Source organism: Petaurus breviceps, unplaced genomic scaffold (assembly GCF_028583685.1).
Source record: "Petaurus breviceps papuanus isolate PSGF00001 unplaced genomic scaffold, PetGlider_PUasm1.0 90919, whole genome shotgun sequence".
Taxonomy (NCBI): domain Eukaryota; kingdom Metazoa; phylum Chordata; class Mammalia; order Diprotodontia; family Petauridae; genus Petaurus; species Petaurus breviceps.
This window is the reverse complement of record NW_027187378.1, coordinates 37,159,599-37,177,727: the sequence shown is the minus strand read 5'-3', so window position 1 is coordinate 37,177,727 and position 18,129 is coordinate 37,159,599. Positions and strand designations below refer to the sequence as shown.

Below are 18,129 nucleotides of genomic sequence, written 5' to 3'. Positions count from 1 at the left end.
TCCATCCATCCATCCATCCATCCATCCATCCATCCATCCATCCATCCGTCCGTCCGTCCATCCGTCCGTCCGTCCATCCGTCCGTCCGTCCATCCGTCCGTCCATCCATCCGTCCATCCATCCATCCATCCATCCATCCATCCATCCATCCATCCATCCGTCCATCCATCCATTCGTCCGTCCGTCCGTCCGTCCGTCCGTCCATCCGTCCATCCATCCATCCATCCATCCATCCATCCATCCATCCATCCATCCATCCATCCATCCATCCATCCTTTCATTCATGTGAATTCTTCCTCTGGGAAGGTGATTCTTACACTTGATCTAACTTGGGCACAAAGTCCAGGAGCTCCTTCTCTTCATCTGCATCCCTGGAATCCTGCTTCTCAGGTTTGGAGCCCACAAGTTCATCTCCTGAAATGGACAGAAATTTAAACTCAGGAAAGGACAGAGACAAAAAAAGACTTTTTGGGGGGGTTGGACACTTAGTTGTTTTTGTCTTTTAAAGTACTTTCCTCTGTTCTTCCTCCCAACACTTCCACCACTGAGGTAGAAGGTGCTTAAAATGCCAGAACTTTTAGAAGAAATTAGAAAATAATTCAACTAGTTTATTTCCTCTAGCCTTGGGTTCACTAAGACCCTATGTAAAGGGACATACAAATCCCAATGCATCAATAAGCTTGGTTAGGAAAAGGCAGACAGGAGACAGAAGGAATTCTCTTAGCCTGATGCACTTTGCTTTGTAGCTTAGTCTGATGTATTTTGCTTTGTAGCAGATCCTTTTGAGGAGAGCACTTGAGATATCAGCACTCTCTGAGTTCATTCTTCCCAAAGCATGCATTAATGAGGGATAAATTGAATAATTGCTACAATAGAATTGAAACCCTTCATTTTAAAGCCCACTAATGTGGCTTATATAAGACCCACAGTGCCATTATTTAAGTCTGGCTTGGACCTATTACAAAGAAGTTTCAAATATGATCGAATTGGCTGTCTGCACGTCTAGTCGCAATTCTCCTCATCCCCCCAGCCCTGCTAGTCCTTGTTTAGGAGGCCATGACCTTGACCTTGTGGATGCCTTCCCCTGGTACCACAAAGTAGGTTTTCTGGCTTTATGAATCTGGAGCTGACAGAATGAAAGAGCAGCTCATGCACGTAATACCACAAACACAGCAGCATGGGAACAAACACAGAGATGGGTGGGCAGGGACTCCCTGCCAAAGGGGATGGTTCTCATGATTAGACAGTTCCTAATTTAATCAGGTTCCTTGCTCCTGGTCTGGTAGCCAGCCCAGAAAGCTGGAAAGCGGTGGTGGTGAGGGATGGGTTAGTGAGAGTGGGGTTGTTTAGGGTGAAATGTACTCTGGTGACAAAGGACCACAGGGAACAGAAAGCGTTTCATACCCATTATAGTTACATGAGCAGTTCCTGGAAAGCAAAAAAGAGCCAAGTTTAAGGAAATACAGGATTCAAGTCAGCGTTATAGCAAGAGGCAGGTTATATAGCTTATATGTGTCACCCTACAAGCCAGAGAAAGGGACTAATTCACTTCATGGATGGGGGTGGGAGAAGGTGAGAGCCATCTCCAAACTCAAGTTAGATAAAAGGATAGCGGCTCTTGGATATTTTGTGATAAAGAAAATGCCTGGAATTTCATCATTCATAAGACAGCTTATTAAAGAAAATCCTGAGTTCAAACAATTAAAAAAATCAGTTGAAGGTACATGGAATGCACATTACTATTACATCAGCATGTCAGGGATTTTGATTTTGTCAGGGTATAAGAAATCAATCCACCTATATAGACTGTTTATAAATTAACCAATATGCCTCATATAGTTGCCTAAGGCTCAGAGAAATTATGTGACTTGCCCATAGTCACATGGCCTAGAATTATGAGAGGCAGAATTTGAACCCAGATTTTCCTGACTTCAATTCCAGCACTATCCACTATGAGTGGAGAGAGGAACTCTGAGAGAGAAGGGCAGGATATTGGATCAGAAAGCTGCTAAGCAGTGGCGTGCAAGGTAAACGTTTAGCTACTGGTTCCTTGGGGAAAAAATGGTGCACATGGTAGACTTTTAAAGTTTAATATGCATTATTAATACCTTTCCCCATCACTTTCTTAAGTGTAGAAGTCAACAGAACAGTCAATCGAACCCCAGTTTGTAGCATTTACTGATTTCTGAGTTGGAAATGCTCACCCTGAAAATTTAACCATCTGCTCTAAGGAGCTGATGAGAGAAGCTGGCTCAGGTAAGTTCCTCTCTCTAAGGTTCATTTTGATTCTAGAATTCTCATGATTACAAATTGTGTGTGCATGTGTTTTGTGCGTGTGTGCACGCATGCTTGGAGTGGTGGTAGATTTTAATAAAAGCAGCAGTTAAAAAGTGTGTGTGTGTGTCGGGGGGCAGTTAGGTGGCACAGTGAATAGAGCACTGGCCCTGGAGTCAGAAGGACCTGAGTTCAAATCCAACCTCAGACACTTAACACTTACTAGCTGTGTGACCTTGGGCAAGTCACTTAACCCCAATTGCCTGCCTTCCCCCCTCCAAAAAGAAAAAAAAAGTGTATGTGTGGGGAAGAACTTTAGAATCTCCATTCATGTTCCCAGAAGCGGGAGTGCTGGAATACCCTAGAGAAGAGTATAAGGTAAGTATCTGCAAGCTCTTCGTGTCCAGTCCCTCTTCTTTATCCTGAATTTAGTGACCTCACCCCTTACCTTCATCTTCAGAGACATCCAGAATCTCATCCACTGTCTCTGGGAAGCTCATTCGGTGCTTATCGCTGACTAACTGAAAGAGAGAAACAGAGACTTAATTTTTGGAATTTTCAGAGACCCAACTGCTGCCAGTAATAGGAGGTTAACACAGCACTATGCTTATGGTATTTCCTGGTGAAACTAGATGGAGTAAATTTCATTATTCCATCTTATACATGTGGGAACTGAGGCTCGGAGAGCTTAATTTACTTGTTCAAGGTCACTCTAATAAGCTACAAGACTTGAACCCACATTCTTTGACTCCAAATTTGATGCTTTCTTCACAACAACTTAGGACCAGGATGAAGAAAAAGGAGTAAGGAGAAAGGAGATTACTTAATTATCAAAGTAGGAATCAGATGTTTCAGACAGAGAACCTAACCTCAAGAAAAGGCTGATTATGATCAGAATAATGAAACGGAAAACACCAGCTCTTATTTTCTCTCCTTCCTATACATCTTAATTTTAATACCCTGAAACCTAGTCTCTTTGTGCTTTCCAGTGACACTAGGTGGCAGCAAGACCCTATGTGGGGAAGTGAGAAAACACATTTGAGTGTTATCAATATACCGGTCTATTGCAAGCACTGCAAAGGCCCTGAGCTCTGCTCCCAAATGGATCCGATCACTCCCACTGGGCCATCAGTCCATGGGTTAAGATTCTTGTAAATAATAAGACGTAACTAGGATGAGGCAGTTGGGGTTTTACCCCAGGGCACTATATAGAAGAAAGTCTCACACCTGAGTTCTAGGATCTTTGTCTTCTGACTGCCCCCTTTCCCTCCAAAGTGGTAGCCTACTCCTTCCCTCCCTGTCCCCTGCTGAACTGATGGTATGTTTAATGGTGCTTGCCGTAGGTACAGTCTGTGGGATTGCCCTGAGTTCACACATTCCTAGGATGTCTGGGGTGAGCTACAGAGAGAATTGTACTTACCACAACACCGGTTTCATCTGTCACAATTTTCAGCACATCAGTTACAGAAATGTAGCCGAGGCGTTTGGCAATGGCCAAAGGAGTAGTTCCATTCTGACAAAGGAAGAAAAGAAGGCAGGATTAAATGGGGAGGAAGAGACAGGGCTGGGAGAAAACCCATTCCATTTCCATTGGGATCCATGCTTGTGTGCCTGCTTCACAGGGCCTGCATAGATAGACTCTGACTGCCACAAAAGTTCTCTATCACATCACATCTTCAAGGATTTTTTAAATTTAGGTAGGTGCCATAGGAACAAAATCTACTACACACATGGTAGCCTAGATTTTCCTTAAAAGGTATTAGAAGCACCCTTGGGAAGTTACTGGTTCAGGGAACTAAGGCTCAAACCACGGATATAGCTCCTAGTGGCCCAAATACAAAAGCCAGTTCCAGAGAAGGGGCTCCTTGCTCAGTCTTGACACCTGTGTATGACTGGAGTGCCAACATGGCCATTACTGAATCAGGGAAGCTGTGCCTAGCCGAATTGATGCTGAATCCTTGCTGAATATCCTTTCCATGCTATGGCTGAGTTTTGTTACTTGTTATATGATCCATATGCCTCGTTTTGTTCCAGTCACAAACTGAAACAACCAGTCCATTTTGAGTCAGGCCTGGTCTGCAACATGGAAGAACAGGATGAGATGAGCTCTGAGGTCGTCAGCAAGAAAACACATGAGCAGGAGAAAGTTATTAAGAAAAAAATAGGGGTGGCTAGGTGGCACAGTGAATAGAGCACCAACTCTGGAGTCAGGAGGACCTGGGTTCGGATCCAGCCTCAGACACTTAACACAAAAAAATAGCTGTGTGACCTTGGGCAAGTCACTTAACCCCAATTGCCCTCCAAAAAGCAAAAAATATATATATAAAAAGAAAAAAATAAATCAGTGTACAGAGCATGTCCTGGAATCATTATGTGGTAGTTTTCATCTCATCTCTTAAACCTTCCATAGATCCGCCTTCAGAACTTGGTGAAGATGACTAATTCATAATGATTTGATTCATTTTAACATGGGTGTTAAAAAAAAACCTCCTGTTCAGGGCCCCATAGGGGATATAAAATAGCTACAATACAATGTCTGCTCTTAATGAGCTTAAAATCCCTGACTCTCAGCTGCCTCAGGGAGTTACACTGGTGTGAAGACACCTGTACCCCAGGTATCACCTGTACTCATTAGGAAGAGCTAAGGGTAAGGTCAACAGAACTAGGAACGCCAGATCTGAGGAAGGCTTCACCACAGCTGCTCTATTACTCACCCCTTCCTCTTCTTGCTGTGGCCTAAAGACCTGAGGTCCTAGTGATACACCTGGTTGTAACTTTCCCTTGTTGAAAATTGTCCCAAGCAGGCCCATATCCCTTCTTGAGGCCTTTCTTTGGATGAGTTAAAAAGTGCTGTCATTAATGGCTCATTGCTTTCTGTCTATATCTTTTGCAAAACTCCTTCTGAGTTCCGTAACTGCTGCTAAGAATGGGGCCACCATTATAGCCCTAATTTTTTTTTGTCTTTTTGGAGGGAGGAAGGCAGGGCAGTTGGGGTCAAGTGATTTGCCCAAGGTCACACAGCTAGTAAGCGTTAAGTGTCTGAGGTTGGAGTTGAACTCAGGTCCTCCTGACTCCAGGGCCGGTGCTCTATTCACTACACCACCTAGCTGACCCTTTTGCCCTAATTTTTCTGAGTATTCCAGTTAACTGAGTTTTAGGGTAGTGAAGCTATCTGATTTATAGGTACAGACTGAAAGGGTGTTCAAGTCAGAGAATTACTATTAAAGGCAACTAATGCCAGCTGAAAGAACCTTGGCGGATGAAAGAACCTGCTGAAGGTGTCTCTGGATAGCATCTAAGTAAGAAGAAACACAAGATACTCACAGAGCTGACTTCATTGGGGGAAGCACCATTCTTCAACAGCAGTGTCACAATATCCGTATGTCCTTGTTGAGCCGCCTGGTGCAAAGGAGTGTATCCTAGCTGCAATGGAAGGTAGGGATTTTGTTAGGAGGTGCTGTTTTGCTGGACAAGAGAACCCCTCAAATCCTAGGGACACTCTGCTCATTTAGTATTGCGGTGGAGAATAGCCAACTAAATTGTAAATGTTTATAGAAACATCAGAAGTGGAAAAAACTTCCCTCCAGGTTATGTTTGTACCCCAACCTTGCTTTTCAAATCTTCACCAGCAGGAGTAAAGCCACACATGCTCAGAATTTCTTCCAGCTACATCACAACCTTGCATTTAGCATGGGATAATATAAGAACTAGAACTAAGGTGTCCAATCTAGTTAAATAAATATGTATTAAAAGTGCCTACTATGTGCAGGGTACTGTGTTGGGGTAGTTCCTATCCTTAATGAGTTTATGTTCCTCTTGGGGAAGAAGTGACATATACATAGATGTGAATGATTCAGGATAGGGCTGATGGGGGCAAAGGAAAAATGTAGCAAAGTTCTTCAGAGAAATTTAAGGAAGGAGAGATCACTTTTAGCTGGGAGGTTGGGGAGGGAGAGGATTGGAGATGGTTTCATGAAGGAGGTGTCTGAGCTGAGCCTCAAAGGAAGAGGTGGAAAAGAGGAAGGATTATTTCCAGACACAGCTAATGGCCTGTGCAAACAAAAAGGGGAAGAACATAACATATTGAGTACAATTAATTGCTAGTTTAATTAAGCTGGAATGTAGAATTTGTAAAGTGGAGAAATAAAGTTGTAAAGGTAGAGTAGAGTCAGATTGCAGAGTGCTTTAAGTAAGGGTTCATATTTTATCCTAGAGGCAATAGGGAGCCATTGAAAGTTTTTGAGTGGGGAAGTGACATGGTCCAAATGTGCTGTAGGAAGGTCATTTTGGTTACTGTGTGAAGAGTGGATTAGAGGCAGGAGAGACGAAACAGGAAAAATAATTAGGAAATCTAGGATGACGGGAAAAGGGGATGGACTAGGAGGTATTTTATGGAGGTGAGAACTTGTCAAATGACTGGATTTAGGGGATGGGGAGTGAAGAAAGAAGAGTCAAGGATGTGAGGTTTTGAGTCTGAATGGTTTCTGCATCAGAAATAGGGATGGTGATGGGGTTTTGGGGAAAGGATGAATTCCATTTTGGACACATTTGGTTGGAAATGCCTTTCAGACATGTGGCTGGAAATGTGGAATTGAGCTTAGGAGTGAGATAGGGCTAGATATATACATATGAAGTCATCAGTGTAGGGGTGGTAACTGAGCCCATAGGAGTACCTGAATTTCCCAAGGAAAACAATCTCTCCTGTACCTTAGTCTTTGCATTAACATCTGCCTGGTGTTGTAGCAGGAACTTTACCAGCTTGATGTTTCCATAATGGCTGGCCACGTGTAATGGGGTATAGCCCATCTGGGGAAAAAAAAGTAAAGATGAATTAATTTAATTGAATTCAGTGAACATTTTTTGAGCACCTATGAGGTATAAGGCGCTGGGACATGAAAAGAAGCATTTCTTCTGAGCTGTTACTCCTTATCCATAAGGAGCCATTGCTCGTGGGGTAGTTGAAAGAGTCCTGTGCTGGAGCTCAGGAGACTCATCCTTACCAGCCGTCAGTCTGTGGGTAAGTAATCTCACCTCCCCAAGCCTCTCAGCATTTTCCTCTGCAAAATGGGGAAGATGATACTTCTGTCTCCTACTGGACAAGGTAGTTGTGAGAATCATGAGAAATATGAACAATTCCTCTTAATCCTAAGGAGTGTTTTTAGGGGACTTCGGGGGATTGTTGGGTTCCCTGTTCTTTTCATTGTGGCAGCCGCCATGGCTTAATGTTAAGATTGTAAGACTAAGCATGATACAACAGAGGGACTATAGAAATACTAGAGACAAGAAGGCCTGAGTTCCGCATCCTGCCCCTATTATGAGCTGTGTGATCATGGGTAAGTCATAACTTCTCTGAGGTGGACATAACTGTAAATGTTAGGCAGTGAGGTTGAACAGTGGGCATGAGCGCTGGACTTGGAATCAGGAAGAGCCGAGTTCAACTCCCGCCTCGGACACCTACTAGCTGGATGATCCTGGGGAAAAGTAATTTAATTTCTCAGCCTCATTTCAGTTTCCTCATTTGTAGAATGGGAATGACAATAGCACCTAAAGTTGTTGTGAGGGCAAAAAAGATAATCATATGTTCCACTTTTTGAAAACCTTAAGGTGCCATATAAGTGCAAGGTATTATTAATTAAATCACAGATGTATTGTGATCTGTGCAGTGATGCATCTTGCCATGCTAATGTTGCATAATAATAATGTTGCATAATAATGCTAATGTTGCATAACAGATTTCAAACTTATGCATTGTTGTATAGTGGGAAAGGCACAGGTCTGGGACTCACAAATATGGGTTTAAGCCCCAGTTCCAACATGGAGCTGCTGCATTTTCTTGGGCAAGTGACTTAACCTTTCTAAGCCTCAGTGGAGATATTGGCATTTGTAGCAATGAGCCCCTCCAGAGGGTTGTTGTGCGGAAAACATTCCGATAAAGTCTAAAGTGGAATTGTGGGAATTTGGGCTGTTATCATCCATTTACTTAACACCTTCCCTAGAGATGCTTGAAGTCCTGGCCCTGGAAAATTATCCAAAATGAAAAGAAAAATGAAGCATGTTTGACTTTTCAACATGTCTCAACCCTTGCAACTTTCTCCAGAAGACTGTTTGCATGAAGGGATCGCCACGTTCTATGGACAAGGTCACCATAGTTTTACAATAGTAGATCAAAAGGAGGCCACATGAGGGAAGAGAAGCATTTTGTTTTTTTGTTTTTGGAGTATATGTGTGTACATGCACACACGTGCATGTGTATATGTGCACACACATGCACGTGTGTACATTTGTGTGTATGTATGTCTTAGAGGAGGGAAGGTGGGGGGGAAAGGGAGCAGAGAAGAGGAGCACCACACATGCAATTCATTGCCTGAAATGGGTTCGTGGTTTTACCCGGGTGGTGGCATCCACTGTGACCCCCTGTCTGATGAGCACGTCCGCTACGGCCACATGGCCCTCTTGAGCCACCAGGTGGAGAGGAGTGAGGCCACTCTGAAAAGAAAAACAGTGACAACATTTCATCACTGTTGAGATCAACCTAAGTATCAGAGACCCATCCACTGAGCTTAATCTCTGTCTCTGATCATAAACCACAGTAGAAAGAATGATCCATAATAATATTTATATAGAGCTTTTAAGGTTTGCAAAGCACTTTTACCTATGCACTCATCTGATACTCAGAAAAGCCCTTCGAGGTAACTGTTATGATTATCATCCCCATATTACAGATGGGGAAATTGAGGCAGACAGAGACTAAGTGACTTACTCAGAGACTCAGCTAGAAAGTGTGCAAGGCTGTACTAATAATAATACTAGTTAACATTTATTTAGCACCCACTATATGTCAGGCAATATACTTTGAGCCTCACAACATATCTGGGAAGCAGGTGTCTCATTATGCAGTTGAGGAAACTGAGGCAAACAGAAGTTAAGTGACTTGCCCAGGGTCACACAGCCTATAAGTGTCTGAGGCTGGATTTTAACTCAGGTATTCCTGACTCCAGGCCCAGTGTTCTATCCACTGAGACACTTGGAGGTCTGCTATTACTAGTGGAGGGAGTGTTGGGAGACCAGGGTCTTATTATTATTACCTTTGGATAGTAATTTCACTTTTTTGGAACTCAATTTTCTCATCTGGAAAATGGGGGAGAGAGTACCTAACCTGCAATCTTCACAGGATACTTTTGAAGATAAAATAAGACCATAGATGTGAAAAATATGAAGTACTACAGAAATGTTAGGTAGATGCCCAGGTGGCATCATAGTGCACAGAGCTCTGGGCCTGGAGTCAGGAAGACCTGAGTGTAGATCCAGTCGCAGACACTTACTAGCTATACGACACTAGGGAAGTCGTGTAACTGCTGCCTGCCTCCGTTTCTCCATCTTTAAAATAGGGATAATAACAGCACCTACCTCCTAGGGTTGTTGTGAGGATCAAATGAGATAATATCTGTACAGTGCCTTGCAAATCTTAAAATACTACATAAATGTTCTTGTTTGCTGGTATTAATACTTTTTTAGCATGTGAAATCTACAGAGCAAAGAAAAAAATAGAGACTTTACAGTCAAATGAACACCCCACCCCCCAAACCATGAAACTATTGTTCTATATTTTGAGCTGGTTCATTGCATAGCCTAGAATCAGAGATTTGACTAGGAAGGATAGAGATCAATAGCCTGGACAAAAAGAAGGAAGAGTTGAGGTATTCAGAAAATGCCCCATAAGCCAAACATGGTGGTGGAACGGAATCATGGTAGGGACTTCACTTATCCAAATGTCTGCTGGAATCCTCTTTTTCTCTAAAGCAGAGCAACTAATAATTTCTTAACTTGCTTTAATTATATTTTTCTTCCTTTAAAAGATGGAAGAACCAATGAGGAGAGCTACTTCCTGGACCTCATTGTTCCCAGTGAGGGGGAACTCGTGGCTGAAATAGACATCACTGGCCTCTTGTGAGGAAGCCCCCCACTTGCAATAGTGGAAAGGAAAGCTAGGTATAATACTATGGTGTGCACTCTAGATTTAAAAAAAATTTTTTTTTGGAGGGCAATTGGGGTTAAGTGACTTGCCCAAAGTCACATGGCTAATAAGTGTGTCAAGGCCACATTTGAACTCAGGTCCTCCTGACTCCAGGGCTGGTGCTCTATTCACTGCGCCACCTAGGCCCTCTAGATTTTTAGAGCAGATTTCAGTGGATTCACAGAAAGGAGACGGTAGGTTCCCATGAACTAAAATACTGCCAAGAAAGCCAGCTCAGTTGGTATGGGCAGCTCTAAAGAATGAAACTCTGATGGTACCAGGATAAAACATTCTGAAGAAGAGGAAAAAGGAGTTGTCTAAAGATACTGATGTGGATGCCAACTCTTCTCGGTTCCTTACTCATGGTGCTCCATTCCAGTCTCCATACCTTTCCACTGGCAGTCTGCCATGCCTGGAATGCGTTCCTTCCTCATTGCCATTTCATATAATCCCTAACTTCCTTCAAGATGAAGCTCAACCATTACTTTCTATACAATTCCTTTCCTGATCCGACCAATTGCTATTATTCTCCCTCACTAATTTGCATTTAACCAGCTTACATTTATTTTGCATTTTGTCCCCACATATGGATTCTGCTTATACTTACATATGTACATAGAAGCACACACTTAGAGCTGGAAAAGTCCTTAGAGGCCATCTAGTCCAAGTCCCTCATACCAATAAAACTATGGGTCTCTTCCAAAGAGGAGGAGGAGAGGAAGAAGGAGAAGGAGGAATAGGAGGGGAAGAATGAGGAAGAGGAGGGGAAGAAGAATAAGAAGGAGGAGGAGGCAGGGAAGAAGAGGAGAAGGAGGAGAAGAGGAAAGAGAAGAAAGAAGAGGAGAAGGAGAAGAAGAAGGAGTAGGAAGAGGAGGAAAAGGAGGAGGAGGAAAAGAAGAAGATGATGATGATGATGATGATAAAGATGAAGATGATCTGGGTTCAAATCCCAGCTGGCCTACTCGCTACCTGTGTGAGCCTCAGTTTCCTCCCTTGTAAGATGAGGTGATCAGATCATCTCTGGGCTCTCTTCCTATGCAGAATCCTATGGTCCTTCCATCATATAAGCTAAGGAAGGATATTTCCTTCAAGTTCAAAGGATTTGGCCAAAGTGGATGTCGTATATAAATGCAGAGTCTATCAGAGCAATACTGCTAATCTGCCTCCAGGGGCTATTGGATGGGTTAGTTAATGTTTTGCAGTAGCTGAGGGCTGCATCGTCATTATTAACTCCTGGGCTAAATTGCCACAGAACAACCCAACAGAGGAAGCCAAACAGCAACACAAAATGCAGCTGCCACAGGACTCCTGTTAAATCCAATAAGCCTAATGTGCCGACTCCCTTATTACTGTCAGTGGTTCTGTTCTTTCCCTGAAAAAGAGCTTTTCAGCCCATAGCAGCAAGAGTCAATAGGACTCTTGCGATTAGGAAATCTAAATGACCTTAAATTTTATTCCCTTCTTTGGCTTTCCAAAGACTGTATGCATAAATGCCCTATCATCACAGCCTCCTCGAGACCATTGGTTTCCCCTTCAGGAAATGAATGTTCGGCATGGTATGACTTGAGGTTGTTGGGAGTCTGCACCCTCCCGCTCAGAAGCCAGGCAGCTATGATAATGGATGATGAGGCCTTCTTCTCTATCAGTCTCCTCTGCCAACCTGGTTACCAGCCTCAGTCCCTGGCACTGCAGCGCAGTACCCAAGGATGCTAGAAACCCCAGAAGTTACCTTGTTCCCCAGGTTGCCATTAGCTTGTTTTGAGAGTAGCAGAGCGACCATTTCCGCGTGACCTTCTTGGGCCGCAAGGTGAAGGGGTGTCACACCTTGTACTGATTCAGCATTTGCGGACCCCCCATATTGTAGCAAGTTGCTGGCAAGCTCCATCTGGTTCTGTTTGGCAGCGATGTGTAGAGGGGTGTAGCCATTCTGGAAAAGGAATGAGACCTAGATAAGTCTACTAGAAGTGCAGTGATTACAAATCCACAGTGGTACCATAAAATGGCAGATGTTTTAAAGACACTATCCCTAATGGCCAAGCTACTGTTATATACCATGAGATAGCATAGTGGCATGGAAAACCCTGGGTTTGGAATTAAAGCATGTAGGTTTACATCCTGCTGCTGTGATCTTGGGCAAGTTACTTAATTTATCACCTACTATGTACAAGGCATCACGCTAAGTAAGGGAAATACAAAGACAACATGAAAAAGAGCTCTTGCCCTGGGAGAGTATTTATTCTATTGGATACAGCATTTACCCAGATAAGCAAATACAAGGTAGCTTGAGGAGGGAGAGAGTAGTAGCAACTAGGCTATGAGTTCCTAACCTGGGTTCATGAACTTGCTTAAAAACAAAACAAAACAACTGGTAGCAGTCTTTCAATATAATATCCTTTGTAATCCTATTTATTTTATGCATTAAAAAAAACATTGAGAAGTGGTCTATAGGCTTTGCCAGACTATTTGCCAAAAGGATCTAAATACCCCCCAAAAGGTTAAGATCCACTTTAGTAGTAGTCCAGGAAACCCTGAGGGCCCCTGAGACCTTGTTAGGACTCACATCATGAATATTTTTCATAATAATACTAACACTATTTGCCTATTATAACACTTTCCTTTTCCAACTACATAACCATGTGAGGCTGGATTTCCTTCGTACACTTCAACCAAAACAGACTGAATACAGAAGCAGATATGAGAGTCTAGTTTTCTTTTCTTGATCAGATACTATGTAAAGCAATGCTATTCTCAGTAAATGTGCTTTGTTTCAGAAAATGAGTTAATTTTCATAAAAACGTTTATGTTAACCTGTAATATATCTGTTGTTGCTATTTTAAAATAAATTAATAAATATTATTAAAAGTATTAGTTTCAATTTCTAATATGATAAATTTCAATTAATAAGAAAACATTTATTAAGCTCCTACTATGTGCTTTCTCCACTGGAAAAGAAAATGGCAAACCACTCCAATATCCTTGTCAAGAAAACCCCGTGGGCAGTACGGTCCACAGTGTCACAATGAGTCAGAAACAACTGAACAACAAATGTGCTAGACACTATGCTAAGCATATGAAAAGAGGCAAAAAGACAGCCCTTGACCTCAAGGAGCTTACAATCTAATGGACAATAGATATAACTCACATAAAAAGGTCTTTGAAGTTCTCAATAATTTCTGAGACCAAAAAGTTTGAGAAATGCTGAATTGGATGATCAAGAAAAGTTTTGTGTAGGGGCATTGAGGTGGCACAGTAGATAGAGCTCTGGGTCTGGAGTCAGGAAGACCTGAGTTCAAATCTGGCCTGAAACACTATGTGTGAGCCTAAGCAGGTCACTTAACCCTGTTTGCCTCAGTTTCCTCATTTATTAAAAAAGCTGGAGAAGGAAATGGCAAACCGCTTCAGTGTCTTTGCCAAGAAAATCTCAAATGGGGTCCCAAAGAGTAAGATAAAACTGAACAACAGCAGAACATAGCACCTGAGTTGAGCTTTGAAGGAAACTTTAATTCCCTACCGACAGCAGAAAACAAGGGGGTTGGATTACATGATCTGATTGTGGGTATCCATTAGGGCTGTTTCACCTAGGTCTTTTCCCTTTTTATTTTTTACATTTTCTCCCTTAATGATCTCATCCACTTTTACAGCGTCAATGATCAATTCTACACAGATAAATCCTAAGGCTATATCTCTAGCCCTTCCCAGATTCTCATCACAATGGCATCATAGATAAAGAAATAGAGAGGACTGAAAATGGCAGGCTTTGGCCAATCATCTAGCCCAACCTCATCACTTTATAGTTGAGAAAAATGAGGCGTGCTTGTGGTCACATGGAGGTAAATATCGGAGTGAGATTTGTTCTTATTCAACTCTTTGTGACTCCATTGGGGGTTTTCTTGGCAAAGACCCTGGAGTGGTTTGCCATTTCCTTCTTCAGCTCATTTTACAGAGACGAAACTGAGGGAAACAGGGCTAAGTGACTTGCTCAGGATCCCACAGCTAGTAAGTGTCTGAGGCTAAATAACTCAGGAAGAGGGGTCTCCCTGACTCCAGACTCAATTCTCTAACCACTGCACCACCTAACTGCCTGTAAGTGTTTTGCCTGTAAACGCTCACAATGAAAAATTATAAATTATTTCTCAGGAGCTGATTTGAGGTGGCTGTCCGACACCCCTGGTAAATGTTCACAAAGAGCTTTACATTCATTATCTTATTTGAAAATAGCATGGGAAGTCATGAGGTTTTAAGAAAACTGCAAGATTTTCCATTGAAAAGCAAATGATGGGGACAAAGAACAGGATGGATGGCTGTTAGTCAGTCAACAAGCACTTATCATTGCTGTTGTTTTTCAGTTGTGTAGATTTTTTGTGACCTCATTTGGGATTTCTTTGGGAAAGATACTAGAGTGCTTTGCCATTTCCTTCTCCAGATCATTTTACAGAAGAGGAATTGAGGCAAAAGGGTTAAGTAATTTGCCCAGCTAGTAAGTGTCTGAGGCCAGATTTGAACCCACAAAGTTGAGTCTTCCTGATTCCAGGCCTGTCACACTATCCACTGCACCACCTAAATACTCTAAGCATTTATTATACCCCTACTATGTACCAGGTACCATATTAATCACTGCCACTCAACTATTTTTTACACACATTCACTTCTTCCTTTGAAGAAATGTATCTAAAGGACTGCACAGGAGAAAAATCCACAGACATTTTAATCAACATTAACATTGGATTTGTAAGTTGTTGGGGGTTTTTAAAAGCTATTTTGTGATGCGTACAGATTTGCATGTGAAATTCTACAAAATTGTCAGACGTGACTTTGTAGAGCGGGTTTTTTCTTTTCTTTTTTTTTTTTTTTTACCATGGAAACAAAAATCCATCTGTGTAGCTTTTGTACTTGGATTCAGTGCTCTTTAAATATCATGAAACTGGCTCCCATTTCTTTTATGTAAGTGGGAGGGGAAGGGGCCCACTTTTTTTTATTTTTGGAGGCAAGAGTAAGTCAGCTCTTGGAGGGGCTGAATGTTACGAATGGCAAGGTTGGGTCTGTGGCTGGAAGCAGCAGCAGGGGTAGGGATCCAGAGAGAAGATGGGACTTGTAGATGAAACTTCAGGGTTGACTGATATGTATTCGATTAAAAAACTAAAACCAAGTAGCACATCCCTGTCAAGGGACAAAAATGGAGGGCTGAGGTTGAATGGATGGGCTGACTGCATCTACTTTGGAAACCTCAAAGTGTCAGCTGGGCCCATGTGCTCGCTCATTTCTCTGGAGCAGTCAATTCTGCCCTCCATGATTTAGCATTAGATTGTCTATTATGTGTTGTTCTAAGAGTGTTCCCTGTGGCCAGACTTTTCTCCTGGACCAACTGGAATCTTTCTGAGGTCACAAATTCATGGGATTGGATTTTAGAGTTGGAAGGGACATCTAATCTAACCTGAATCTGACGAATACCACACACCAACATCTCTGATGACTGTCAGGGTGGTGAGGTGAAAAGAACACTGGGCTTGGAATCCCAAGACTGGGATTTGAATCTTGGACCACTTACCCTCTGCAACTTATAAAATAATAAGTGTGCCATCTACCTAATAGGGTTGCTGTGACTAAAGTGCCTTACATACCTTAAAGTTCTATAAAAATATGAATTATGGCTAAGTTGTTATCCAGTCTCTGCTTGAATACCTAGTGATGAGAAGCTCACTACAAAGAATGAAATAATACCTACTTGCAATGAAGCCAGTCCATTACATCTTTGATAGCTCTTATCCTTTCAAAAATTTTATTGATACAATTTTTTATTGTATTTATTTCCTAACATATCCCTCTCCTGAGCCTAACCATTGAACTGTACCTAGTTACAAAAAAAGGGCTGAGAAAAAGAAAATACAACTAAACTAAACCAACCAAAATATAAATCGGGTCTGACAGTGTAGTCAATGCTTCACAAGCACAGTCTCCCACATCTGCAAAGAAGAGAGGGAGGTGCATTTTCTTATCTCTTCTTCAGGGACAAGCTTGGTCATTATAATTACACAGACAACTCTTATTATTGAGAAGTTCTAATTATGTTCAACTGAGATTTTTCTCCCTGCTAATTCCAACCCATCAGCTTTCCGAGAGCAAGCAGAACCAATCTACTCATTCTTTTATATGACAACCCTTTAAATATTTGAAGACACTTATCTTGTTTTCCCCACATCTTCCCTTTTTCAGCTCATATCTAGCCCTTCCCAGCTCTTTCATGTAGGCCATGTTTTCCAGTTCTTTTTCCATCCCAATCACCCTCTTCTAGACATGGTTCTACATGTCAATATCCTTACTAGAATGTGATGCTGAGAACTGAATGCATTACTCTGACAACAAGTATTTATTAGATGTGGTCCAGATGAGGTCTGACTAAAGGAAGTTTGGTACATCCACTCTTACCTTTACCTTTGGACATTAATACTTCTATTGATGGAATCCAAGATGATAACTCTTAACTGACCATCAGGGACCAAACTAGGTCTCACCCTTCTCTAAGGTCTCTTCTATGTTCTTATGAAAGTCCCATTTATTTAATTTTAACAAAAGTACCAGTTTGAAGAAACAAAAGGAATAGTGGAAAAAAGTTGAGCGTACCCTATTATTTCATAGCATCATAGGGTCTCTGAGCTGGAAGGAATCTCAGAAGTCATGTAGTCAATGTAGTCCTATCTGAAGCAGGAATGCCCTCTAAAATATTCTCCATGATACTTTACATGATTGCACATGTATAACCTATATCGGATGGCTTACCATCTCAGGGAGGGGGGAGGACAGGAAGGGAGGCAGAGAATTTGGAATTCAAAGCTTTAAAAAAATATTTTTAAATTGTTTTAACAAGTAATTGGGGGGAAAAGCAAAATGTTATATATATAAGAATAAAATAAATATCCTCCATAATGGGTTGAAGTTCTCTGCTTGAGGACCTCCATCAATGAAAAGCTCCTGATAAGAGCCTATTCCATTCTTGTTTGACTCATTGATAGGAAAATTTCCTTTATAGCAAGCCAAAACTTGTCTCTGCAGTTTCCACCCAGGCTCCTAGTTTGACTCTTTATGGCCAGGCAGGATAAAATAGCCTTTCAAATACTTAAAGACAGTTACTGAATCTCCCCAGGTCTCACTTTCTTCAGACTGACTAGTCATTGTGTGGTATAGTTTCAAGACCCTTTACCTTGCCTGAGGGGCATAAAAATTGAGTGATTTGTCCAGAGTAACACAGCATGTATTAAAGGTACAGGTCTTCCTGACTCCAAACTCTGCATTTTCTCTACTATACCAGACTTTCCCCACAGTTGACTGTGGGTTATATAAAGAAAATGCATATGTTGTATAAGATACATAAATTCATCTCATTTTAAGCAAAACAAACAATGAACCAAATTCATAGAGTCAGCATGGAATAGTGGGTAGTGAGCCAGTCTTTAAGTCAGAAAGAAACAGGTTCAAGACCCATCCCTGAGATTACACTGGCTGTATAACCTTAGGTAAGTTACTTCACCTGTCGGGATTCTAGCCAATTCTCTAAGACAAATAGTTGTAAGGATAGTGCCAACCTGAATTGGTAGACAAAGTTTTCTTTCTTAAGAGATTCCTATACCAAGGAAGGATAGCTGGGTGGTTCAGTAGATAGAGTGCCCAGCCTAGAATCAGGAAGACTCGTCTTTCTGAGTTAAAATCTGTCCTCAGACACTTCCTAGCTTTGTGACCCTGGGCAAGTCACTTAACCCTATTTGTCTCAATTTCCTCATCTGGAAATGAGCTGGAGAAGGAAGTGGAAAACCACTCCAGTACCTTTGCCAAGAAAACCCCAAATAGGG

General features: G+C 41.9%; 1 protein-coding gene across 1 annotated transcript in view; it reads right to left on the bottom strand.

The window, feature by feature from the left end:
• Positions 1-18,129, bottom strand: part of ANK1 (ankyrin 1) — a 203,070-nt gene that overhangs the window by 66,615 nt on the left and 118,326 nt on the right. Inside the window, exons 17-23 of the mRNA XM_069075835.1 lie at positions 12,018-12,215; positions 8,662-8,760; positions 6,982-7,080; positions 5,599-5,697; positions 3,695-3,787; positions 2,723-2,795; positions 318-414 (exon numbers count right to left, since the gene is read on the bottom strand). Of these exons, the coding sequence (XP_068931936.1) occupies positions 318-414; positions 2,723-2,795; positions 3,695-3,787; positions 5,599-5,697; positions 6,982-7,080; positions 8,662-8,760; positions 12,018-12,215 (758 nt within the window). The remainder of the gene's footprint in view (positions 1-317; positions 415-2,722; positions 2,796-3,694; positions 3,788-5,598; positions 5,698-6,981; positions 7,081-8,661; positions 8,761-12,017; positions 12,216-18,129) is intronic.